Here is a 27,193-nt window from a genome sequence, read left to right on the forward strand (position 1 = left end):
GCCGTAGGCTTCCTGCCGTTCGTTTCCATTAAAAAAGCAATATGCGTATGAAAGATCGACTGCAAAACTGTATTGTCAAAAAAATGGTGAAAATACGTAGAATAGCATAAACGCATAAAAAATCTTGCTTCCAAGAGAAAAGTACAGATGGCGAATTTTTAACTATTGATAATAATTTGGCATAAAAGTGAACGCAGTCAACGCACCTCGATTCGATACAAAAATAAAACTAATTCTCCTCAGTTTCTAGCTTGCTGGCCGAAGCGAAAAAAGCTGTTTTTAGCATTAGACACCCGACCCGATTGACCAGTTCTATTGATTTCCAAAGTTGAGTCGGCATAATTACCCCTACAGCGAAATACAAACCGCCTATTTCATAAACTTGAAACAAAAGCGAGTAAAGTCATACAATATTACAAAAATAAAATAACCATCTATTTGTGCATCCAAACCAAAGCGCACGGCAGTTCCCCGATCCCGACACTGAGATCTTCGATCATTGTCAGCCATCGATGGGACGGGGGCGTTAGGGGCATTAGATGTTTCACAATACACTTGGGTTGGACATGAAAGATCTCTTTTAGTGCACACAGAAAGTTAATGTGGATACTTTAAAACTCCCCCCCCCCCCCGGCGGCCAAAAATCGAAAAAGGAAGGGTCCCCCTCACCAGCCCCCCCCCCTCCTGTGTCAAGCGGCTGGTTTGTTTTCGTAGACTTGCACTCCAACACTCGCGTCTCGATCAGGTCTTATACTTACTCTTTATTTGAAAACCGAGACATCCATATATCAATAAATAAAACCATTACAAGCAAGCGAAAAAGTAGACTTTATAACATCCAGATTTCATTTAGCTTTTCCGCTTCGCCAATTGTGCCCATAATTGAGGCCGCATTGCCTCGTTGTACCTCCAATGAGATATGCTGTCGGAGAAATTCGTGCGAGCGCTTTTCTCCAGAGTGGTCCCGCAGACGCTTTCCTAGCTCCTTGATAAGGGCGATAGCCGATGGTCTCCACGCCCCCATTGTTTCGAAAGCTATTGGGGGGAAGATGTATCGACTATCGACCGTTCAAATACGAGTAAAATCTGGATTTCTTTTCTTCTGCCTGGATAGCGGCCGCTCCCGCATTTGTTGAAGTGGACTTGACATGGAGTATCGACGCATGTAACATCCCATGCCAAGCACATTCCCCTTTTCCATGCGAAGGTTGTACAGCCGTCCGGACGTCGTTCACTCGTTTGAGAGGTGCCGCGTGGTTCAAGTTTAGCTGGGATACCAGCCGAGACGAAGGCGCGGCATACAATGCTGTTGAGAGCACCGTGCCGCGGGTGGCTGCCGGCCGAGAAAGGGCATGATAGGCCGTGATGAGCTGCATCACAGCACCTCAACATATAAATCTCTTTAGGTCTTATTAAATTCCAAAACCAACGTCTACATTTCTAGAGCGAAAATTATGAAAACCAGGTTAAGTTACTTGGTGATATTAGCAAACGATGGTAGCGGTGTGCCTTTTGTTTTAAGTGAAAACCAACTACACCATTAAATTCAGCGCATTTTTTTACCTAGAAATTTAGTTTGAAAACTGGAGAAGGTCAAAACAAAATTCTGACTGCCGAGCCCCAGGTACTCTGAAGAAACCGCGGGTGGCAGGATTACAGTCTGTTAGAATATATTGGATAATGTACTGACTACACGTATCCTATAACGAACCAACACACTTCCCGTCGTATTGTTCATTAGACTGATACACGATGTTCAAGGAATACATGTTACTGACAGGGCGGAGGAGCGGTCTCATTAAGACTGTACGTGTACGAGTATAGACTGTCACTCTACGGTATCTTCTGTAATTTTTCTATTTTCTATTGAGGGATTGCTTTATTTATTCTGCTCGTCTAAGTCAGTTTAGTTTATTTACTTTATTAAATATTATTGGGCATATTTTGCAAAGGATGATCAAAACGGACTTCCCACGGTTGCACGGTGACCTCGCGAAGGTCAGTTGCTTTTGTATCGGATGCGCGTTGTGTAACGGACAAAACGTGTAAAAGACCTTCGATGAGTCCGCGGAAAATTTTCAACAAATCGAGTTTGCGTAAGTACGTGCCAGGAAAGAAACTGACGCGCTTAAGTGAAACTAAAAAAAGTCAAATCTAGTGCATGAATGTGAATTTAGATTTTAAATGGTTAATGTATTATCGTGTCAAAAATATTTTTTTAGTTTTGATTTCGTACATGTGTATGCGTTTTCATTTTAAACAAACAAACGGTTTTTTATCGGGGCAACGTTCTTTAACGGGGCAGGCATTCATTTATCACAACGGCCGCATGCAGCAACTTGCTGATTAAATAAAAAAACTTCAGATTTCAAAAAATCTAAAAAGAAAACGCAAGCAAAAATATTAAAACAAAAAAGCATAAGAAAACCTAAGCAACTAAAGCCTAAGAAAGCCTAAAACACTTAAGAACGCTTAAGGAAATTTAAAAAACCTAAAAAAGAAAACATGAGAGAATAAAAATATAAGGAAGCATGGGTAAACATAAGAACAACCAAGAAACCTGGGGGAAAAGCCAAGATGGCTAAAATGTCCAGTTGCCGAAGTGAGCGTTGGCCGAAATGATTCTGTGCGGCCGGTTAGAATGATTTCGAGATTAATTAAGAATTTTTTTTAAAGCAGTGAGGCCAGGTCAGGGCACTGGACCCTCCCTTCCAGCTACCCCGAATCGGGTTTTTGCTTTCAAATGCTGCATTCTAGGTGAACTGGATTGATAGCTACTGAGTAGGTAAATTCGAGGTAAATTTTCTGATAGCGAATTCGCAATCAGGGAGTCCAATTTACCTAAAATCCAACATTTGAAAGCAAAAAATCGAATAAAAAAGTCCCTTGAGAGGACCGCCTGGGTAACTGGAACTGAGGATCCAGTGCCCTTCCCTCACTGCTTTTAAAAAATTAATAATGGGTTTTTTTAAAAAACTGACAACGCTAATTAATTTGTTTGAGTTTAAGGAAGCCAAACAGGAGAAGAAAATTTCATTGAAGATGTTCTCGGGATACCTGACGGTAAATGTGCAGATCTTATGCCTAGGCGAATTTAACTCGTTTGGGCTTGAGGGGGGTCTCCGGTGCTCCTGACTCCTGAGCATTACCCTAGTTTGCTCGCCAGCCTGTGCAAATGCAGATGCGAAACTGTGGCAAAGACACTTCCACAATCCACAGTACACGTTGTTGACGTTAATAGTACGAAGTATACATATTTATTGTCGTTTAATAAATTAATGAATTTACAGTATCATCCAAGCGTGATATAGCCACACGTCGCCATACGATCTCGTACAGATCGTTATATTCCACACGGCACAATGCATCGCTATGTTCCACAAAGAAAGTAAAACGTCCGTCGGCTTCTTGTCAAGAAATTTAAAATATTTTACTGTTTTTCGCAAAATTTCTAACAATTTTTGTAGCGAAGACGTGCGTCGGCTTCGCGCGAAAGTTCCGTTTCTCTAACTGAGTACATGATGCAGCCTTACACCTTGATCTTTAACATATGCTGCACGAAATTTGGAATTATTCTATTTCTCATAGAATTTCTGGCACTTTTACAGCGGATTTGCTCGTTGGCTTTGCGCTTCGCGCGAAAAGTGCCAGTGGATAGTGATGTACCTACTTTTGGATCCGCTGCCCTGTTTTACACGCAAATTGAAACAGTTTAAGTGTTTTTAAACATCTCAACCACTGTCTGCAGCAGAGTATTGCGTCTTCTCTTGGGTGTTTTGGACCATTTCGCATAATGCTCATTACCCGAAAAAACAAGCTAGAAATCGGCAAAATTTTGTTGGAGTACGTACAATGGTCACGAATTAGCTTTACATTTCGTACGCCGCCCCTCCAGGGGTGTCCATCATTGCATCATTGACTTCTCACTATTTTAGGCCCTGGAACTTATGGCATCCACGGTGACTCATTAACAGGCTTATCTGACCACGGGGTCTCACATAATCAAGTGGGCAAGGGTCAATAACTAGAGATGTCACCAGAACATTAAGAGCATTTGTTGCACTTCAAATCAACAAAATTGGGTGATTAGAAGCTGAGATCATTGTCCGGTAAGGAGAGGGCGGGAATCGTGGCATAGATGATCAGTATTCAATATACTATTCATATAGGATAACTGTTGGGTGCCGCCGTGCCGTTATGGCGAACATACTTTGTCCGACTAGGGTGCGATGAACATCCGGTTTTGCCATAGCTCCCAACGCTACTGGCATGGGTACAGATATACAAGTCAAGTGCCTGCTTTGTTTGCAAAAACGAAACGCGCACTGTACAACGTACATAGCTAGGGTCATAGTTGGGTGTTCATCGCACCTATCGTGCAGGGTATGTCTAATTTTACTGTAGTAGTCTACAGCAGCCAAGGATTCTCGTAACTAAACAAACTTCTGTTGTTGGACAAATAAACGTAAGCCCGTGGTAACCCACCAGACACCTGACTAGTACTGTATATCCAATGGCATCCATGGTAACAAATTTTTCTAATTCGTAATTAAGCAAGATTCATGATTAAAAATGTGACTGCTGGACGCCAACGGCGCGGCGCGCTGAACGGCTCCGTATGCCGATCCCTTGTTCCAGCTGGGATTTCGGCAAAATTGAAACCACGTCGCATACGTCCGAACGACGCCCCGAGGGATGCATCTTTGCCAGACAGAGAGGGATGTGCTTACTTGTTAGCGTGGGACGTCACTTGAGTTGTGACGGTGACGTCCCACGCTAAGCACATCTCAGAACAAGTCAACGGCTGCAAGCACTGGTGCAGCGGCGTTGGAAGCGGAAGCGAAAGAAAAAAAGAAAGGCTGTATTTGTATTCGGCAGATACATCTTTGCAACGATAGCTTTCGAAACAATCGGCCCTTGGGGACCGTCCGCTATCGCCGATTCGCCATTATCAAAGCGCTAGGCAAACGACTCGAGCAACAAATAGGCCGACACCCGCTCCCATGAAGGCACCTTTGTACGCCAAAGATTGTCACTGGAGATACAGCGGCTCTCTGACACTTCGGCTACCAGACAATTCGGCCGCCCGTTCAATTCGGCCGTAAGAAAACCTAAGAATTCTAAAAAACTTAAGAAACCTAAGAAAAACAAAAAAATATCAGGCAGCCGAAGTGTCATGCCCCGATACGGTAGGATACCGTACCGCGATACGGCTCGGTAACGCGGCATCAGTCATGGGAACGATGGAAGGAGCAGAAAAGTTTAATGAAATTATGATGTTGTAAAAAATGCTGATGTTTTTTACTATTATAAATTTACGTTGTACCACAGGTAAAATAAAGAACTGCTGGATCAAGCATTTGCGTGAGAGACGTGCTGCCAGACACATGGTAGTATGTCTGCTGTCATTGTGTCACATTCATTAGCAATTTAGCATTTAACATTAGAGAGAGCTATGTACAGTCTGCTGCCGTGCTCTTTTGCATACGAAGTACAATATACTATTTTAGATTAAATACCATTCATCCGGCGGTCCCAACTGGCATCAATCAATTCCCACGTGATAAGCAACTGCAATTAGGATAACCTAGTTAAATTAGCCTGCGTACTGTTGACAGCGTCACCAAAATGCTATAAACAACAATTACAACATTAGGAACCGTAAATTAAATTAGGGATCGTTTCTTTGTCTGCATCCAGAGCAGCGAAATTGCGATTAAGCCTATGTCACGAGCACATTCCTGTCGGCGGCCTCGAAGAACACGCTGTAACACCTTTCCAGTTCCACAAGCTAATTATTTTTTCCATGGCTTTTTGCTGACCGATAAGAAATATAGTGGAGAAATGTAGATCCAGGACTTTCACTTTATGCTGCATTAGTAGGTGCCACAAAATCATTTGCAAGGTACGCCGCGATCGTTTTGGGGGCGTACAGGTTTATCATATCCCTACCGGAAACAGTAAGACGTTAAGTTGGAAGACTAAAAACTGATTTGGTAGGTTTGCTGCATCCAGAACACCAAAATTTGTACCGTCGGTTCTATAACACAATGCAGGAATAGGAAGACAGGCTTTGAATCCATTATCCAACATACTAGTACTTAGTGTACTGATCACTCCCGTCGGATCGCGTTACATTTCGGCTGCAGAGGATCACTGTACGTAGATTTCGAAGCCGTCTACGTAGGGTGTTGTGTCATATACACTAGCGCCATCTGGCTGAGTCATGCACGAGTTACTGGCACTCACACCCACACACGCACCCTCTGCGTGACTGTAAGTACCTGTCATGCGGTCATGCGACGCATGCCTAACTTGTAAAGTAAATTTAAGAATGGAGGGCTAATAACATCATTAATGATTAAGTCACCTACTCTAGAGCAACGGTTTATTGTTTATTGTACTCCATGGCGAATTTTAACGGGGCACGTGCCACCCCCCTCGGAATTTTTTCAAAAGTGGGCAGGTAAAGCCTTTAAAGGGGAGTACTGATTAAAAATTAATGTTAACCAGTTTTGCAGTTTTTGGGCAAAATTCCAGCGATTTTCTCGCCAAGGCACATTCCGCGGCTATAAATTCAAAAAAATCTTTTTTTTGCAGAAAGGTTGAACAACTATCTAGGATCCTTAAAAAATTATTTGATGTGCCATGGTCAACAGGGCGTGGCAAAAAAATTTAAAATTAATTTCTACACTGTGTTATAGTCTGTAGCCCTGTACCGTGCACGCAATGCACCGCATTCTAGGTTATCTTCTCTATCTCTATACATTCATAGCGTAAGCTTTAGCAAAATTCCATTCGTATCTCCCTTTTGCAAACGATTCACTGAACTAAACTTTGATGTCTATAGATCATTCAATAGCAAAATAGCGCTGAGATCATAGATTTGCAGAAACGGGTTAGTTTTCCAAACTATTCAAGACTAAAAAGAAAATTTCGAAAAGGCTTGACATACGAAGTCTATGGGAAAAGTTAAGAACCCACCACTGCAGAACCCACCACGTCACCACTGTCTCCCACAGATGCACAGAATGAGATAGCCAGAAACGCAGTTCTACAGTTCCGCTGAAGCGCTACACAGAGTCAAATTCAAACCTTAGCGCATGTCATTCGGCAGCTTTTGAGCTTATTAGTTTTTCATTAAAAGTCAGTTTCGAGAAAGAAAATAAAAGGGTTGAAAGAAAATTTTCAAAAGCGGGGACCGCAAGATCTGCAGATAAAGTAGATGCCTGCCGTAGCGGTTTGATCAGTTTTAAATTTCCAGTGCTGTCACGGGCGGGTGCGGTTATCTTTGTTGCCGAATCTCGTCTGCAACGAGTTGATCAGACCCTCTCTGGGAGCAAATTTTTCGAAACTTTTGTTTTCGGAGAAGCAACGTAGTACGGTTTAAAATTCGTTATGTATCGCATGGTGCTTGGTTATAAAATGATTATGCATTACATCTTCACAATATAACAGACAAAGGGGTTTGCAACTTTGGGATACGGCCAGGGTCTTGGATTAACTATGTCATCCACTTCCTGGTTACAGCAGTAGTAATCGTAATGTGACTAATGTCTGCAACATAATTATTTTCAATGCGTAAATGTTGCTTTGCTATCTGTAGTCTAAACGCCGTATAGGTAGACCATCTAATCAACATTTACAGTACACACAACATTAAAATTATTTTAAAATTTTATTGCAGTTGCTGGGGCAATAGCGGTTCCGAATCAATTGATTGCTATCAGCGGGCAGAGTAAATTTAAAAAGGGCAGAATGGGATGAGCAGACATAATTTTGGGGATAAACTTGAGCGGAATTTGCTTGATGGATGATCAGGTAAAGATTAAAATAATCTGTTAGAAAACTGAACAAAAATCGTAACGTTTCCGGAATAAACATTTTAACTTTTTGATGGTCGAGTTCTTTCCAGTCAGTGGGCCCGAAATACTCAAACGTTCACACAAAAAGAATCGGTAAATTATGTTATCGGTAGAATTGTGAACTAATGGATAGCTCAGAGTAGCCATTTGTCAGTCAGGTATAAACAAAGCGTAAATTAATTGTCCTTTTGTCATTACAGTATTTGCCAGTGAAATTAAATTATTTTACGCTTCATTTTAACAACGTTAATTTTGCAGTAATGAATTAATATTTTTTGCAGCAAGTATTCCAACGTTGATTTATTCCGCGCAGTTTGCGCGGGGTCTACTAGTCTCTTCTCTATATAATAATCGCGTAAGCTTTAATCTTTGTTGAGTTCGCCAGCTCGATGCACTGGACCAAAATGCCATGACCATGTATCATTCGATACCCTTAAAGTGTAGATTTGCCATCACAAATCCGTTTCTGGAGAAAAGCAAACGTTTGAAAGAAATCCTTCAAAAGCCTTAACATATAAAGTCTATGGGGAAAGCTAAGAACCCACCAGTGCTAAAACTGACCAGTGACCACCCCACCACTGTCTCAATAGCTAACACGCTTTTTGACAATTTCGCTGACTCTGAATGGAACTTCAGATTACTGCGTCGCCGTACATGCCGATTGTACATTTCTGATCAAAGTTTAGACACTGAAAAGAAAATAACTGGACAAACATGGCCGAAATGAACTGGGACCGTGGGACGATTCTCAAGTCTGTTTTTAAGTAAGTGACTTCCGTGGTGCCCGGGTGGTGGTTTTGCGCAGTTATGCTGTAAAGTGCCTTCATGGACGGGCGCGGTTCCTTCTTGCTGAACTGCCGGTGATTTGTAAAAGCCGATTTTTCGAAATCTGCAGCTTTGCACTTTCCAATAGAAAAAGCTGTTTAAGAAGCGCAAGGGGGCAACTTGGCATCTCTAAGGTTTGCATCGAAAAACAACAAGCTGTTCGCTCGGCTTGGTACGTGGTGATCGAGACCGTCTTATACATATTATTTTAGTGCGAAGCACCACAGTGGAGCTTCGAGCTAACAGTAAGGGAAAATGCTTCATTATTAAGTAACAAGGGACTTCTGGAACACTCGAAATCATTTTTTAAAATTTAATATATGGCGTAATAGAAAGCGGAGTAGCAAACATGCAAGAAATTCACGTCACAGTTCCCGATTTTGAAAAAAGCTAAGAGCGGAGAAGGAAACACAATGAAATGCTCACATCTTGGATTGCCGAAAGTGGTCTGACTGTGTTCTGTTGTCAAATCAGTAGTAAAAAAGGTGGCTGTCACTCCATTAGTATGCCGATTGTTAAACTGGGATAATTATAAAGGGCAACAGTGGTGTTCGCGGTAAAACTGGGATTCGAAGTTAGTAAACTGTTGACGTGTTGTGCAGCTTCAAAAATCGCAGAATGACAAAACAAGAAGGGAGAACAAGTTCTAAAATACAATAACTTATGAAGTCTATATGCACCAACTGCACGAATTTTAGCTGATGGTGACTGATCTGGAAATAAAGAAATAGGGCGGAAGCTAATGAGAAAATTTGTCCGGTTTTGGGGAAAAAATAGAGGTACATTTCAGTCTTTGGTCATCTCTGCACTCGACTAAAGGCGAACGCAGATTTCCATGAATTCTATCGTAAACTGTAGTCTTTAGTGTATAACAGAATTCTACGCTTCGCTCATAAAACCTACCCATGATCGGTAGGTCCTATACTTATGTACCTGCAGTTATGACTTTTAATTTTTGCACTGGGTCATGATTTGTCCATCGCATTATTTATGCCGCGCAATTTGGGGGTCAGCTAGTAATATCATAATCGCGTAACCCTTAATCTTTGTTGCGTCCGCCAACTCGATACGCTGAACCAAACTGCCATGACTATGTATCATTTGATAGCCCTTAAAGTGTACATTTGCCATCCTAAATCAGGTGGTGGAGAAAAAGATACGTTTGAAAGAAAACTTTCTAAAATTTTAACATACAAACTCTAGGAAAAGCTAAGAATCCATCATTGCTAAACCCACCATCCCACCACTGTCTCAACAGCTAATAAACAAGCTTTTTGGAAAATTCCGCTGCAGCTGGATGGAAATTTGCGTTCCATAAAAAATTATTCGGTTGCCGTACGTTTGTGCATTTCTCATCAAAATTTAGTACATGATGACTGAAGTTGAAAAAGAAGAAAAGATTGGACAAACATGTTTTTCAAGTACCTGACCAGTGACCGTTATACTATAAAGTGCCTTCACGGGCGGGCACGGTTGCCATTCTTGCTGAACTGCCGGTGATTATTTGTAAAGTGTTAGGGATGACGCTTGTACGTCACCATCTCCCGTGCATATGCAGTATTTATTAGCATTACACGTACGTCTTATCATTACCTGTTGCACCGCATTAACTGTGTTTAGCACTTGGCTCGATAGCCAAGACAGGTACAACGCAGTACACATACGATCAGCACTACACTGTTGCGATAACACTGAGCTTTGAAGTTCTGATCCGCTGGATGTTTTGGCAGATAACTTTAGTTGAGAAGTTATGATCGCACAACTCTGGAATTTCTTGTGATTACCGATTTTGACTAATAAAAGCGTTACGGAAGTCGAGCGGTGTTTCTCCCGTAGATTTTCATAGAAAATCGTTCTTCTTCCTAGCCTGCCCCGTGGCATGGCTATCAAAAGCCGATTTTTCGAAATTTGCTGCTTTATAGTTTTCAGGAGAAGAGGCTAAAAGCACAATACCTAAAAGAGCTGATCACAGTGAAAAACCAAGAATTGGCCAAAAAGTTGTGTGAATCCTTAGCCGCCTTTGCGAACATAATGCTCCAGGGGGCCATACCCCAGGAAATTGCCGACAAACTACACGGAGGAAATTTGTTCGCTTTCAGGAAGAAGGACAGCGGGATTCGCCCCATTGTAGTTGGAACGAGTCTACGACGTTTGGCCTCCCGCATCGCATCTTTTAGGTCGGGTCATTTGAACAACGAATTGCGGCCCTTTCATTTGGTCTTTGCCACCAAGGGGGGTGTGGAAGCCGCAGTCCATGGCGCGCGCTACTTCTTGGAAACTGCAACAACATCGGACAAACCACAGGTTTTCCTTAAGCTGGATGCAAAGAATGCCTTTAATTCCCTTGACCGAAATTATATCATGAAAGCCACTGCAGAACACTTGCCAGCGTATAACAAATACGTGTGTCGTGTGGCAGTGACGCAGTGTTATGGCGCACCGACCATATTAATGCACGGCAAATATAGAGTGTCATCGCAGGCGGGCATTCAGCAAGGAGACCCCCTCGGCCCGCTACTGTACTGTCTTGCAACCATTGGACCACATAAGTACCTTAGGTCGAAGCTCAAGGAAAGCTTCCTGAACGATGATGCATTGGGTGGTGATCCGGATGACGTGTTCGACGATCGTTCCACTACAGGAAGCCTTAGAACAACGTGGGCTCATGTTAAATATCGGAAAATGTGAACTGGTGGTTATTGGTGGGAATCCAAGTCCGCTCCGAATCCAAGTCCGCGCTGAACCTCGGACTTGGATTCGGAGTTGGATTACTTAAACTTTGACTTGGATTTGGAGTCGGATTACTCAAACTTGGATTTGTCTTGGATTACTCGGGCCCCCGCTGAGACTTGGATTCGGATTTGATCATTCTTAGGTTATTTTCAGGTCGTTCTTAGGCTCTTCGGTTTCTTCTTGGTCATTATTAGGTTCTTAAGTTGTTCTTCTTAGGTTTTGTTAAATATTCTTAGGTTTTGTTAGATTCTTTGGTATTCTTACGTACTCTTAGGTACTTCTTAGGCTTCTTAGGCATTCTTAGATATTCTTAGGTGTTCTTAGGCCTTATAAGGTTTCCTAGTGATCGGACGCGGTTTCCTAGCCGTTTCCTAGGCTACCTATCACTTCGGCCGTTTTTATTTCGGCCGCGCTCATTTCGGCCAAAGTTTTTCGGCCGCGACTCACTTCGGCCGCCATTCACTTCGGCTGTCGTTCATTTCGGCCGCAATTCACTTCGGCCACAGTACACTTCGGCGAAAATAGGGTTTACCAAAACTTTTAATCTACACCGTGTAAGTTCTCGTTATACGCGAAATTTCGATCGGTTTCTACTTTTTATTTCATTTCCACGCATAATTTGTTTGAGCAATTTTTGAAAAGTTACTATACCACCATTAGGGATGCCAAAAACTTGAGTTAATAACTTGACTTGACTTTCGACTTGGTTTTTACAAAAAGTCAAACTTTTCAAATTACTTGGACATCCAAGTTAACTTTTTTGACTTGACTTGGAAGCTCAAGTCAAGTTATTAACTTGAAGTCGACTTCAAGTCGACTTGAAGTCGAATAAAAAGTAATACGAAAATTTGCGTATGGGGGGGAGTTATTAGGCGTCACACACCCGTTCCACGTACTGCTCCAGTCAACCGCCCGGAGCTTTGCCTCCTGGCTGCACATACAGTCTATGCACCCGTGTGGTCATAATCCACTGCGATGGCGGGAACATTACAGCGAAAGTGTGTTGTACGACACCATTATCAAAACATTTTAAAGATATAACGCAGAAAATGTCGGTTTACTTTAAAATTCCTCAAATGTTTTTAAAAACTCGCAAGTCGACTTGAAGCAGAACTTGAGAACTTGGTTTCACAAACCAAATCGACTTCATTGACTTGGTTTGGAAGGAAAAGTTCAAGTTAATAACTTGACTTTTCCTCCAAGTTTTTTCGATTAACTCAAGTTATTAACTTGATAAGTCGACTTCGCCAAGTATTTGGCAACCCTAACCACCATCATGTCTTCCTTTACCGATTGCTCTGACTAGCACCCCGTCAACCGTTATAAGGCCGATGACAAGAAGTCCCGAAGTCTGCCGTCCCGGGAGAGCAATGAAAACTTAACGGTACGGAACTTGGTAAAATATAAAAAACGAAAAGAAAATTTAATCATATCCTAGATTACCAAAGGACAACTTAAGATTCTTAAGTTAAGACTACCTATGAAAACATACAGTAAGAAAATCAAAGAAAACCTAAGTAAACCTAAGAAACCGAAGAAAAAAACGAAAAAACCTTAGAAAGCTTAAGAAACCAAAGAAATCTAAGAAAAGTAAACCTAAGCAATCTAAGAAAACCTAAGAAGCCTAAGAAAACTAAGAACTAAGAAACCATAATGAAACTAAAAACCTTAAGAAAACATAATAAAACCTAAGAAAACCTAGAAAACATGGGAAAACCTAAGAAAACCTATGATGGCCGAAACGTCCAGTTGCCGAAATAAGCGTTGGCCGAATTGAGTGTTGGCCGAAGTGAGCCACGGCCGAAATGAACGTTGGCCGAAGTGAACCTGTGCGGCCGAAATGTAACGCGGCCGAAGTGATCGGACGCGGGTTTCCTAGGTCATTCTTTCGAACCTAGGCATTACCTGAGAATGACCTAAGAATACTTGAGAAAGCCTGGGATTACCTTCGAATATCAAACAATACCTAGAAAAACCTAAGAAGAATACCTAAGAAACAAAACTTAAGACGAGGGGTACCCAGCATATGGTCCCCTTGCGCAAATTTTTTGGGTGCACGCGGTGGTAAATGTAAGGTCAATTTAACTATTGCCGTACGCCACTAAGATGTTGTGCTATCATCTACTAATTTTTTTGGGAAGTTTTGTAGGGTCATTAACAAAATAATGGGGAAATTATTTTTTAGCTTCGACCCCGGTGAAAATATTCACTATACATCCGGTTAGGACGATATGTCGTCTTATGATAGATCTTGATGTCGACTATCCGTTGCTGGTAGGGTTTTGAAAAATTCGAAAAAAACGCCATTGAAATATCAAAAACAAAATTTTAAACCGAAATTCCGGGCGAACCCGACGTCACATCGAGATGAAAATTAGTGCAACGGATAGCGCGAGTAATTGTCTTCCTGTTCACTTTGATGCCGACAATGTACACCGTAACAGGAATATCTTCTTGGACTTGATAAATTGGAAGCCACTATCGCGTCAAAGTTCAGTACAACAGGCAAGTGACCACTGAAGCCACGCACAGAGCATTCTGCCTGCCAGCCTGCCGGTAGCCATTCGGTCAGCCGGTCAGACCACGAAGACTGCTTGACCACAATGGCCGATTGCATACAAACCGGGCCATGTGGCGAAAAGCAAATACTGTGTATCCTGCTCGAATCTTCTCATCTCTTTTCAGTGTCTTTTCCGAACTACGATAGCGAATAGACCCGAAGCAAACTGCTAAGTGCAAACCTGTTGTCATCTCATTTTCGTGCCTTAGTGCTTTTACCAATAATACCAAGCAAAACGTAGCAACGTAATAAGTACTATCAAAACGTATCAAATAATTCGCCACCAGACCTGTGCAGTTATTTTTAACTATTTAACGTAACGCGAGTTATTTTCGAGTTATCGAGTTATAACGTAACTCTGAAGCGTAACTCGTCTCCACGAAAACTTAACTCTGGCGTAACTCGCTCAAAAATTGTATGTATAGTCTATGGTAGCGTAACTCGCTGAATAACTCGAAACTCGGTTTACTTGCATTAATAGCGTAACTCGTAGCGTAACTCGCACGCTCCCTATAACTCCTAACTCTAACTCTGGGTCAGTTTTCCATAACTGCACAGGTCTGTTCGCCACCTACTGGCTTTAACAGGAAAGACTGCACGGATGTAATAATTTTTGTTAGCTTAGGAGTAATTCCTAAGTTTCGAATGAACTAAGCTAGGTTTTGAGCTACGGCACAAAGCGCGTATTTTGTTATTAAATGTGAATAAGCCACTTGAATATAAACATACCTTTAACGCTTTTCGGGCTCGTTTGATCATTTGCCGCTTTGAGGATGTCGGGGCAAGTGCTCGAAAGCCGACGATGTCCAAACGTTCGCAACGGCGCCGATGGTCGCCGACTTCCGTTGAGACGAGCCGCGCCGAACACCCCCAAAGCGAAGCCGCGGCCCCAACCGGAAACGCAAACAACACAAACCGAAACGACAGGTCTGACATCAAGAAGATAATAAGAAAACCTTATACTTGAATGAACAGGTTCACAAATCGAGACGTATATCTCAAGGAGCCGTAATCGAGTAGGTTGCGCAGTTGCGAATGTGATACGACATGTGCCAGAGGAATAAGTTGTAGCATAGGGTTATACTAAAATGCAGACGAGATCAGGGCCGGGTTTTGTTCGGAATGTGGGCTTTCGTTAGTCCAGGGCGGAACGGATCCCGTAGAGTACATAACGGAGTAAACAGGATGCCGATATGGAAGAAAAACAAATGGTTAAAAATTAAAATACATATAATGCAAGTAATGATAAAAAGTAATTTTGGAATATGATGGAAGTACTTGGACAAAAAGATTTTAGTCTTTATTCCAGAGTATGAAATTGCTAATATTGTATCTTGATGAATATGTAGAGTTACTAAGTTAGGTCCATGCTACTAGATTTAGCTTCCTGCGAAAGCGTAACCGTACATAAATGACCACTCTATAATGTCATTATTGTCACTCGTAATAAGAGTTTAGCAGATGTACCGAAGGCGAAACGAAAAAACTATCTTTCAATAATTTGCATCGAGCGCAGCGAGTTGCTGCTATGAAGTCTATCGTCAAGAGCATAAAATTGTCTAACTCCACGAAAAGCGTACGTCACGCTTTTCCAATTCCACAAATCCAATACCATTTTCCAGTGGAATTGGCGCTCAATCGGTGCACCGGTGTGGTTAACAACCCCCGCTAGCACTATATACAAAAAGTATGAAGTTAATTAAAAACAAATTCATAAATTCAAAATCTCCTCTATATAGTATCGTAGCGTTATTAGCGTATAAGTACGTACATAAGAGATTCAGGTACTGTAGTATAGTGGACGTGAAACTGGTATTGATAGTTAATTTTGGTACAACTAATTTTATGCACGTAACACAGATACACTGCTCTGCAGTCCTCTTTTGGGGCCCTTTTGAAGTCTATAGTTTATTGTTTGTGAAAATTTCTATGAATATACTTGGTAAACTAGGGTAGAGGAAAAATTTATGCAAGAAACCCGTATATAAATAGTACAAAGGTGCGGCTGACAAAAAGGGGCATGCAGGATGAATGATGTTAAGAAGAGAATTAGAAACACGTTGTATGAAAGTATGTAATGAATAGGACAGTGAATTATTGCAATGCATTTGTTTATTTGGCAATAGCCTTTCAAAACAACAATGGTGCACTGGCAAGACAAGTTATACGGTTATACCTAAGTATGTAACTGTGTCAGTGTTTAATGTTTCATTCGACTTGAAAGACAATACAAAATTACAGAAGACGATGTTACGCAATCTTTTCTAAAAATTCAACTCGACCATGATTTTTCAGTATAGTGGACATGAGTTTGCTATAATTTTCGCCAAAGAAAAGAAAAACGGTACATTGTAGAGAAGTTGCTGAGAAAATATGCATGGAAGAGAGCAAATGATTAGTCATGAATACAGGTGGGTACTATCATGGAAATGATTAATAGGGTTTAAGTATTTAGTCATTGTTATATTCACTAGAATTGTACAAGCAGATTGAAGCAATTAAACAAAAATACCGCTTATCATAAAAGCGATTGCAGATACGTAGAGTTAGTATCGTAGAGTAGAGTTAGTATTAGAGATAATAGCGCATTGTACATGATCGTATAGTAGAGTTAGTATTAGAGATGATATTAGATGATTAAGTATTAGAAACAGAAACGGCATCAACCGGTTGAGGAAGTCTCTACAACAGACAATGGCTCTTAAAACGCTTCCAACGCTAATTATGCAACATTTAAGGTTCACCTAAGCAATCTGTTTGTTTCGATATACTAGTAGTATTATATGCAAAAAAAAAATTAAACTTGATAAGCAGCCTGCTGTTGGTGGCCTTTTAATATCATAATGTGTAGTAATAGGGTACGCGGTTATTGTAATCTCCATAAGAGGTTTGATTTGATACTTATGAAAAATTTATGCAAATGTTCCACTAGCAGTAAAAATTTTTTTTGAGCAGTAAAAACGTATAGCAGTAAAGTTTTTTGAGAGTGATGGCCTTATCGTGATGTGTAAAGTATCCATTACTGAAACGGTTAGCTTTAACGAGAGTATAGTAAGCTGAATTAAAGGAAGTTGCGGCTGGTAATAGTAATTGCGTCAATAAACTAAAATAAAATAAAAAAGTAATGGCAAAAGAGTAAAATAATATAAACTGAGTCATTATGACCACTGGAGAACATTTGAAATTTTTAGTAGTCGCATTACGGAATCTACTCTAGGATTCAAGTTAATAAAACTCGAGTAAGCAAAAGTTACACAGCTAAATTAATATTAGATAAAAGTAGGCAGACAGACAGATTTTTACACGAGTATGTACAGCTACTAGAGAATAATATGGATTTTTATTTTAGGAGAAATTCTCTATAGATTATGAGATAGGAACGTCTTCCGTAGAGTAAATGTTCAATAATATTGATTCAATGCAACACGACGATCATGTACTGTACACAACTTTTTTGAAGTAGTACTGTAGTACAACAAGTACAATGCAGGATAACGAAGAACTGAGGAAGTACCGTGCAAGTATGTACATACTTAGTAATGCTACAAAACAAGGGGGAAAAATTAGAGGTAAAAGAGTTTAACGAAAGTCGAAAGAACATGTTTCTGTAAATGTATCGAATTGACCACGCAAACTACTCAATATGTTCACATTGTTAATTAGTCAGCGTCATCACGGAATGACGCAACGTTGCCAGGGAAAATAACTCGCCTTGCGTTAACGGTATTTAACGCCTGCAGCGTTAAATAGCATTAATTACTTTCCTTTGAAAACTTCTACTCCTGTTTTGAAATGCCAAAAAACTTAGAATATTTCCAAGGTTCAACCTTGGTTCAACTCTTGCCGTGTAGGACATTTGTTGTCAGTTGCATCACTACTCGCATCGTTGCCAGTTTAATGGCCTACTTATTCTTTATGAGCGGGGAGAGAGAGACAACCAGGAAGACGCACGAGTTCAGGAGCGCTAGCAGGCGGCAGGCCCGATCGCTGCCCATTGCCCACTAAACTGACCGACAGGCCACTGCTGTAACGGAGCGCTTTTGGCAACTTTCTGCTGTACTGCTGTTTAACGTCAAAATAACTCTTTCAATTTAAAATTTTAATAAACATTGCTGGTGTCGGGTTGTAGATCACGAAACGCTCTTTCCAACAATATGCAGCACGGGGGGTGTACCAATTTAACCATATGTTGGGTACCTCTCGTCTTAAGAAACCTAAGATTAACCTGAGAATAACCTAAGAATGCGCATGAGAAAACAACATGTGAACGTAATCCAAGTTCAGTTATCCTAGTCAGCAAAGTGCGCTGCTTCATTCGGTAAGACTGTGTTGAAGTGTGTTCATTATAGTTGTGGTTCTTATTACAATTTTGATTCTTCTTTAAGTATTACGGTGTTAGAATAAGTATTACTTTAAGTATTACTCGTACATTGTGTTAATACCATCCTGCAGCAGTTGTCCCTATATGGAAATAAATCAAGTATGTCTTTACAAATAAAATAAGTATGCAAATTGTCTTTACTTACGATTAATTGAACGTACTAGTGTAGTAGGCTTCAGGTAGCATTGCACTGCATGTACTTATTATAACGCGCCCAGTATTTCATGAGAAACTTGTCCGTGATTCCAAGCCTTTGTTTTACTACTTATTCAGGTGGAGTAATTTTTAAGATAATAATTAGAAGTCTTTTATTTTTGTTCGCTCTGGGTAAGTGCGGGAAGCAGGTCGGACGACAGTACTGCACAAATGTAAATTTGTCTTAAGCCTGAAACAGAACAGTACTGACTAGAATTTTAATGTCCATGATTACATTTTAATGACCATATACAGAGTACTAGTAATTATATGTAGGATGTATCCAAAAGTTTTATCTGCGCCCTTAAGCTAAAAGTTTTGCATTGCACTTGTCTTTCTGACTGGACTGAGCGGCAGAATTTGCTGCAAAAAAACATTCACTTAGTGAATGCTGTTTCGCACGGTTGTTAATACAAATGATTGTGAGTCTGTGACGACCAGCACCGGACAAGTTATAACACTGCATTATGCTGGCATTTGGCCCCTGGCACCCTTCACGACACGACATAAGCGCAGACCGATAAATTAAATAATATCCCCATATTGTTCTGTATCTTTTTGGCCGCTGATGTATCACATGCTGGTGCTTATCGTCATTTAATCACCAAGTACTACAGACAAATGCTTCCTGATGGACACGTTCGACAGAAACATCGTCAGTGAACCTGACTAGACAAGCTGTTTGCTGGCGCGGCAAGTCGGCAACGCAGACGCCGCATGCGCGCACCTGCACGAGCTACGTGGCCTCACAGTCGAGCACAGAAATCGGTGAACCTCATTTACCAAGGTGCTGCAACATTACCGCGACGTCAAATTAAGAATTTTGACAGCTGCATATGAAAATTTTGACGTGTACATGGTTCTGTACAAAGTAAGAACGAGTGGCTAAAACCAGCTCCGGAAATACGTTTCCATAAGTAAAGCAACATTTGTCATATTACGGTCTATTGTCATTAACAGACCACATACGTATGCATCGCTGCAAAAAGCACCCACTCGTTGCAAAACACAATAATATTTAACTATAATGCGCCATTACCAAGAGGTTTTCGTTCGAACTGCCGGTCAGATTATTGTCGAGCGTTGAGTTCTTCTATACTTCTAGCGATAGTTGTATTACTGCAGTCGCACGCATTCAGCGCCATTCGATAAGCCATTCGCTTGGCTTGCATTTATGGCTCTTACAGCCATGCTGCCATAAATCAGCAATTGCCGCCTGATTGCAATAACAAAATACAGACGAGTTTTCCATATCGAATTTGTCACTTGTGTTCTACTGTACAACAAATGGAATGGCCATCGCTGATAAATGATCTGGTGCCTTAGACTTCGTTTTTCTGACCTCCGCCCGCAGAATCCTCGATTGAAAAGTTGTCCGAAACCAGAAACTTTCCCTTTCCATGTACGTCTGGAGCAAGCGTTACTGTCCGAGATCCGATAGCCGGTGGCAATATGTTTCCTAATAGGTCTGCCACTACAGATGCACGAGGAACCGTCCGTCCAGGTAACAGAACAACTTTTAATTTGTAACAAGGAATACGAGTACGGCTTGCAGTTAACTGCGTGTTTATTTTCATTTTCTTCGCCTTCGCACCTATACAACTGTAATAAAATATTATGCTACAGATCATTTTACTAACAGTAATTCAGAGCAATATTAAAATCTTAGTTGCTGCTTATGCCATGATGCTATGAAATACGTGTGCTATTACTCACATGACAAACACTACCAAATATTTGTTCAGTGTATTAAGCATCAAAGGTAAAGATATTTTTTTCGGGGCAAAAAAATATAGTGTACACAAATCATGTTCTTTAAAAGAGTAAAGAGAATAATTTTTCACCATAATTATCATGTTGCTACTGCGGTCACTACGGGTATACGATTTGCCGAAAATCATTGATGCGATTCACAGAGTAACATGTTGTTGTGCAACTAGCGCTACATAATTAATATTTTGGTTGCACAGTTTTTATACGTATTTTCTTGCTAGATCTCGCTATTTTGTTGTTAAAGCTGACTTGTAAATAACATGTATATGTAAGTATCAGTATGTAGCTGGCATCCATCATTACGCTTATGTATGGTGGTACTGATGCAGTCAGAGCGGCCAAAAGCAGATTTAACATAAAGGTTGATAATCATTTGGTGGCAGCGGGAAGCAGTTCTAGGATTCTTCTAGCACAACTAGCATCATTATTAAGTTATTAAATACAAAACATACGATTTTGTATACTAGTAGTATTTGTATTATTTTGTATCTGTTTATACTTCGTATTTGTTTCTGAAAAAGTTGCGTTAAATAAGGACAAATAGTTGCGTTAAAACGATTTATATATCTTAAAATTTTATATAATTACGAAGTCTGGTTCTGTATATGGTTGATTCATCAAACTTTTGAGGTTAAAGTTAAAATCCACGATGTGCCCTGCATCTATACATTACGAATTCTTGGAAAGCAATAACATACTGTCGAAGAAAGTAACCATAAAAAAACCGCACCGACAACCCAGTTAATGCGATTTTTGAATAGGTAATTTCTTTGCGACGTTGGAAGGTACTCGACGTTGGAAATATCTACTGTGGCATGCCGAAACAGATATTTCCAACGTCTAGTAAAATAATACAACAGAAGGCTGAAAAAAATAAAAAAGCACGGCAAAAAGTTGTACAGAGTGAAAAAGGGCCATCGTCCTGACATTTGTGTATTAGTAAAGTAGTTTCCAGAAAATCACAAAGACTGCACAAAATAGAAAATTATTATTTAGTTAATGCTTGCCTAGAACTGCAAGCGCATATTACAATTTTTTTTTAAAAGTATAATGCGATACAGCACGGTACGTGCATTTGTTAAACAGAGCTTTTTTGATCCACAAGAAACTGTCAACGGAACGTGACATAATTGTACTTGTACTAGTATTAAACGGTATTATCAGATGCCGACGGCTCCTTCGATTTTCAGTATTTACGTATTTGATTTGTGAATGAGCACAAAATGCCGTATATGAGTTTATTATCTTATTTAAAACATTACAATCATATAAATTTTAATAATTCACAATCATAAGCCATGCCGCGCTCGGCACCTACGTCCTACATGAGGGGAAAAACACTGTCGCACAGCACACGCTCCCTGTACTTCTACTTCGTCTTCTTCTTCTACTGGTCTCGTAACTCTCGCCATCTGACTGGAGCATCATATATAACATAATACTGTCTAACACAATATAATTTATAATATTGTATAATGTAGATAGATATAATATGTATATAATACCGTATAATGCACAGTGCCGCTTTAATTCACTGTCAATAAAAGCATTTCGTTTCATTTTGGATTGCTTATTCCTACTGGTCCGTTCAGCCAAAATCACAACATTCATCCATGACAGCTTTTCTGGGATTTATGGAATTAGAATTTTCTACAAAAAATCTTGAAATCGGTTTCGTGAAACATACAGGTGGCTTCAACAGCATAAGCCACAAGTTGATCACCATTGTCTGATGTGACGGAGATGCGTTGAGCTTTTGCTTAAGTGTTTTGATGGATATTTTCTCTTGTTGCAGCCCGTATCCTTGTGCAGGCGCAACCCTGATTGTTCTAGACGTTAAGCAGATTAAACAGACAACAAAATATTCGTGGCTGCACTTTTGAAAAGTTGTGGCAAGTGCAGCTGGTACAGTAATATGAAATATCGAAATATTGAAATATCGAAATATTTCGTATTTGATACCGATGGCCACTGCCACTGCTTCGTAAATCTAATCTATAAAACTGTTATAGAATGTGCCTAATTGAGAGGAAGCATATAAGTTCATGTTTTGTGTCGTGCGAAATAATTTTTGCTTTGAAGAAGAGAACATTTCGGCTTTGCTGTTTAAGAGTAGCATGTATGAACTTCTTTCCCCGAAGATATTGCACAAGCTGCGGCATGGGAGGAACATTTGAGTTAATAACTGGTAAGCTCTTTACAACGTGTGTTGCTGAATTTTGCGAAGCACATTGCGCTTTCCTATTATTTTTACGTGCATTGCTTCGATTCGAAAAACAGTTTGTAGTTTGTAGCACTATACTTGTTGCGCGTGTGCCGTTTATCGTCAGCACATGATTAACGCAGCGTATTAAATCGAATTCAAATCTGAATTTCTTTATTAATTTTGTTTATACGTAAACTCGGATAGTTCCACAATATATGGGCAGTGCATTAGAGTAGTAGTGAAAAAAAAAACAACGCTCGTAAAAAACATAAATTATGGCTATTGAACTCATGAAATGTTCTTCTTGGTTTGCTAACTGTGCTTAAAACTAAGGAAGGAAATGGCCTTGTTTGACCCTTTTTAAATACTGGACTCAATAAATCCAAACTGGTCGTTGGAAGTGTATAATTATGATACTGCGAGTACCATTTGATTTGTGCGATCGCATATCTCGTAGAAATTGACCTTATTTTTGCGCATAGTTTAGATCTTGCACTTTAGGTGATGTTCGTGTTTGCTCAGCCCAACAGCGGTAAACCACCGAGCTAATTGGCCCGCACCAGCGGCATCAAGCTAAGATAATAGCATAATATTTTAGGGTAAAGGAGCCATCTGATAAGAACAGTCTAGATAGCAGCAGCGAGCAGTTATATTAGTATAACCTTTGTATATCGTGCAAGTGATGGTTTGGAACCGAATGTACATGTACATGCATAAAAGCTGCCGGCGCCAAAATTTCCGTGCACGGAGAAGTGAAAGAAAAGTCACGACTTAAAGTTCCACAGAGCGGCACAGTATCTGATGTAGACGGTTATATAACCTATGCGCAACAAATTTTGCGATAATTCGTCCGGTTAACGTTTAATTATTATGTAACGCTGATTAGTACTAGTCATTAACCCATCGACCTTGCAGAAACGTCAACCACGTACTCGCAGCTGGAACGTGCATCACGCACCCTGTTAGAAACAGGTAATGACCGCACCCTGTTGGAATTCGAACGCCGGCGGTCTGGATTCCAGGATGAGGTTGCTGAGACAATCAGTGACATGAAAAAGCCAAGCACACTATGTTTGGCTCCCCATCCACTGACTGACCGCGGAGCACGAAAACCCAAATGCGCAAGATGCCGGAACCATGATGAAATGGCGTGGCTTAAAGGGCACAAGAAGAGCTGCCCCTATAAGGAATGCACGTGCGACAAGTGTATTCTCATCATGGAACGACAACGCGTGATGGCTGCGCAGGTTTGTGAAACAGTATGCAATCGTGAACCGTGTTTTCGTTGTGGTGTATTGCCGCTTAATTATATTTGAAATCTGTGTGAACAAGGTACAAGATCGGCCTTTCCGCCCGATAGGAATATAAATTTGTATTATTATATACGCACAATTGAGATTGTATGAGTAACCCGGCCGTGGTACCATTGTACAGGTAAACTAGCGGCTAGCGGAACAATACGTAATGCGTTAACGCAGTGTTTTGTATATTGTACATTGCCCTTTTATTAAAATTTAATAAGAAGCTATGTCGATCTACTGCATTAATTCATATTAATATTACTTTTAATAAATGCGGTATCCAGTCTGTACCTACCTTGGCATTTATAAACACCCTATGGCGGTAATTTTGCGGGAGGTTTTATTTTTCAACGTGTTTGTGGAGGGGGTCATGGTTACATATAACACCAAAACCTTAAGTTATTAGCTCAGCCGCTTTATACGACTCGTAAGAAATGTCATTGCCCGTCTTCCCGAGACCTTGTATTAAGTAAGTAATAACAACCGCAATCCTGGTTCCACAATCTGAGTACCCGTACGGCGTACAGTGCATATATTCTGTAGGTAGCCATGCAAAATACATAAGTACATCAAAATCAGCCGCTGCTGACCGCGGTGTCCCACTTTTATTTACCTGTAGTTCGCGTAGCAGTACTAACCGGTGCTCATACAATACAATGTCATATTGTTGGATCCAGATGGATCCAGATGGACGCGTATGTGGATCCAGATATGCTGCACCGCACTACTAAGCATCATTAGACGTAAAGCAAGTGATTTCAAGGATTCAACAGGTTCTATTCTAATTACACAGGTTGCTCTGAAGCGTCGTCAAGCCGCCGAAGAAGCTGTTGCGATTGGGCTGCGCGCAGCCGTTACAGATGACAATTTGGGTTACATCCCGCCAGGACCAATTTTTCCCAGCCACTCGCGCCGAGGCTCTTCTTCACTGAAAAGCCTACCTGAATCGGATTTTTGTCAGAGGCCGTTATCTCGACCGCACTCTTCAGTTTCAGTCAACGATAGCGTCTCCAACAGGAACTGCAGAAGTTCCAATCCGTCATTGGAAGACGAAGACCTTATAGAGAATGCCACAATCATTAGCTCTCGCATACATGGACAAGAAAGTGTCATAAAACGCGCAAAAACCGAACAGCGTGCCAGTTGTGGCAGGCGCTTAGAAAGTCGTCCGGAGAAATCAAATCAAGACTCTACGGATATCGAAAACGTAAAAATCTTGAGAAAAGTATTCCCGACTCACGCTAACGAAGTGTTATTGGAAGCTTTGAACAAGCATCATGGAAATTTGTTCCAGACATTACAGTACATGTTTTCGGAAAAAGGATGTTCGACGGTACCGTATGAGCAAAAACCTCCACACCCGTCAAACGCTACGGCCGTCCACAGTCGATCCGGTTCAGAGAATACAAGCGGCTATCGCGATGCATACAAAATGCCCACGCTCCATGACACTGCGGTAATGAATTTTGTAAAACCGCCTTGGATGGGTGACTATCACACACACCCATTAATGGATACTCACTGGACCCTGATTCGTCCGGAAGAGTTAGTCCGGTCTACCCAATTTCCCAGTGCTATGTCACCCCTGTTCACTGCCTATCCGACGGTAACTGGTGGATTCGCCCCGCATATATCGTACCCGGACTATTCAGCTTTATTTCCTGTGCGTCACCCTTCCGAGAGATTGCTGCGCCCATCCTTTGCAAACAGTAAACTGACGAGCGAGCAGCCGGCATACATTTATGGTATTGCGGAAACTATGCACAGCGGAAACATCAAGAGGGAATAGATGCCGCGGTCATCCGTGCAGTCGATTCGAAAACCTGAGTGCGCTTGCACCTTATCCATGTAACTTCCCACCATTGCATTAATTTATGTAAGTGAATAGTCTTGAGCCGGTATAAGTGGTATCTCATCGCTGATCTGTCCAACGATTGCGCTTTCCTCGATTGATGACAGTTCCTGATCTGAACCTGCACAATTTTGTGCAGGAAGTTTGCGGTTTTTTTGTTATGAAGGGTGCTACACATTTGTTTCTGCCTATAATTTTTATTGTTGCCTTGACTATTTGCTGCAATTTATTAAACGTTCATAACAAATGTTTGTTTGGGTTTTTCGAAAAATATATATCGATTGCAAGTTGTTGTCACTGATGTTGCAAATCATGATTGTGTCACGTGCGAGTTACTCGTTCTCTAGTAGAGTAGGATCCATTCTGTAGCACATACAGATACTGTACTGTACTTATCTGTACCCATAAGAACGGCATTGCCGCTCTACAATAGTCCAAACCGAATTGTTTATTCTGCACCCGGACAGTGTTTTGCCGCACACAAATTCGACGCGCGCGAAGACATCTCGCCGCGGGACAAACGGACGCTGAGACCTTTCGGTTTTGGGACACAATGCTTTAAGACGGTTTGTCTTTGCGATATTTGACGAAAGACATTTGATCGCGGCAGTTCACCGCAAACGAAATCGATACGATTATTTTTCACATGTTTTCTGGTTTTCTTTTGTTTTTTTTTGCTTGCTTATGTTTTCCTGCTTTTATGTTAAGGTTTTTTATGTGGTCTTTAATTTTTGTTGTCTGATGTTCACTTAAATTTTATTATGCTTCCTCTTTCATTCAGGTTTCTTAAGTTTTCTTTAATTTTCTTAGAGTTTTCCTCAAAACGGCCTCGCGAAGAAATGTCTAGCGGCGTGCTGTCCTGCCGGCGAAATGCCCGTGACGATATGTCGCGTGGCGAGATGAATTGCCGCTAAACGTCTACGATCAAATGTCCTTCGACTAATTGTCCTAGGCGAAATGTCGCGGTGCCCTTTATTCAGCTTTACAGGCCTCCGCAAACTTTGAGAAGTACTATCCAGTGCATCCGCACATGTACAGCACATGTCGGCGATCCATGCAAAACACTGTAATGGTCATGGCAGACAAACCCTGCGGCACTCATGCTTCTGGTCAGCACATGCCACATGGCAACATAGGTAGAAAACGATTAAACAAGAAACAATTAATTTGGAAAATTATACGCAATAATATACAAAAATCAGGGGGATCAACGGAGCCACCAGCATACCTATTTACAGAAGTGTTTTAGAGTGAAGAAAAAGCCAGGTACAGTTGACAGAGCCACAGTTAAAAATACCTTCCCTGCTATCCATTATTCTATCAAACTACTGCTTTAGTCGCATCCCAAGGTCGTCCTTCCCAGTTTGAGGCAGCTTCTATGCTCAGCCGAGCGCTGGCGCCAATGCGCTTCGCAGCGCGAAGATGGTTCCTGGCACTCGTGTCCTTGAAAGGAAGCCAAGTCGAGCATATACAACGGCATCACGATTCTGTCCCGGTTCCGA

The 27,193-nt window shown here is 41.0% G+C and overlaps 2 protein-coding genes across 2 annotated transcripts; both read left to right on the forward strand.

Annotated features, from left to right (window-relative positions):
• Positions 1 to 6,344: 6,344 nt before the first annotated feature.
• On the forward strand, positions 6,345 to 11,378 carry LOC129580882 (uncharacterized). The gene is made up of 2 exons (XM_055471614.1): positions 6,345 to 6,466; positions 10,613 to 11,378. The coding sequence occupies exons 1-2, from the start codon at positions 6,408 to 6,410 to the stop codon at positions 11,376 to 11,378; spliced, it is 825 nt and encodes a 274-aa protein (XP_055327589.1). The 5' UTR covers positions 6,345 to 6,407.
• An 8,157-nt stretch (positions 11,379 to 19,535) lies between these two features.
• LOC129581363 (doublesex- and mab-3-related transcription factor A2-like) lies at positions 19,536 to 26,019 on the forward strand. Its single transcript, XM_055472375.1, has 3 exons — positions 19,536 to 20,063; positions 23,454 to 23,785; positions 24,633 to 26,019. The coding sequence occupies exons 1-3, from the start codon at positions 20,012 to 20,014 to the stop codon at positions 25,626 to 25,628; spliced, it is 1,380 nt and encodes a 459-aa protein (XP_055328350.1). The 5' UTR covers positions 19,536 to 20,011; the 3' UTR covers positions 25,629 to 26,019.
• The last annotated feature ends 1,174 nt before the right edge of the window (positions 26,020 to 27,193 follow it).

The sequence above is a fragment of the Paramacrobiotus metropolitanus genome, unplaced genomic scaffold (genome assembly GCF_019649055.1).
Source record: "Paramacrobiotus metropolitanus isolate TYO unplaced genomic scaffold, Prichtersi_v1.0 Parri_scaffold0000005, whole genome shotgun sequence".
NCBI lineage: Eukaryota > Metazoa > Tardigrada > Eutardigrada > Parachela > Macrobiotidae > Paramacrobiotus > Paramacrobiotus metropolitanus.

Coding starts and splice junctions, on each gene's coding strand:
- LOC129581363 (XM_055472375.1), top strand. CDS start 20,012: ATGTTTCCTAATAGGTCTGCCACTACAGATGCACGAGGAACCGTCCGT. Junction 20,064..23,453: donor ACGAGGAACCGTCCGTCCAG/GTAACAGAACAA, acceptor TCGACCTTGCAG/AAACGTCAACCACGTACTCG. Junction 23,786..24,632: donor AACGCGTGATGGCTGCGCAG/GTTTGTGAAACA, acceptor CTAATTACACAG/GTTGCTCTGAAGCGTCGTCA.
- LOC129580882 (XM_055471614.1), top strand. CDS start 6,408: ATGGCGAATTTTAACGGGGCACGTGCCACCCCCCTCGGAATTTTTTCA. Junction 6,467..10,612: donor ATTTTTTCAAAAGTGGGCAG/GTAAAGCCTTTA, acceptor GCTGCTTTATAG/TTTTCAGGAGAAGAGGCTAA.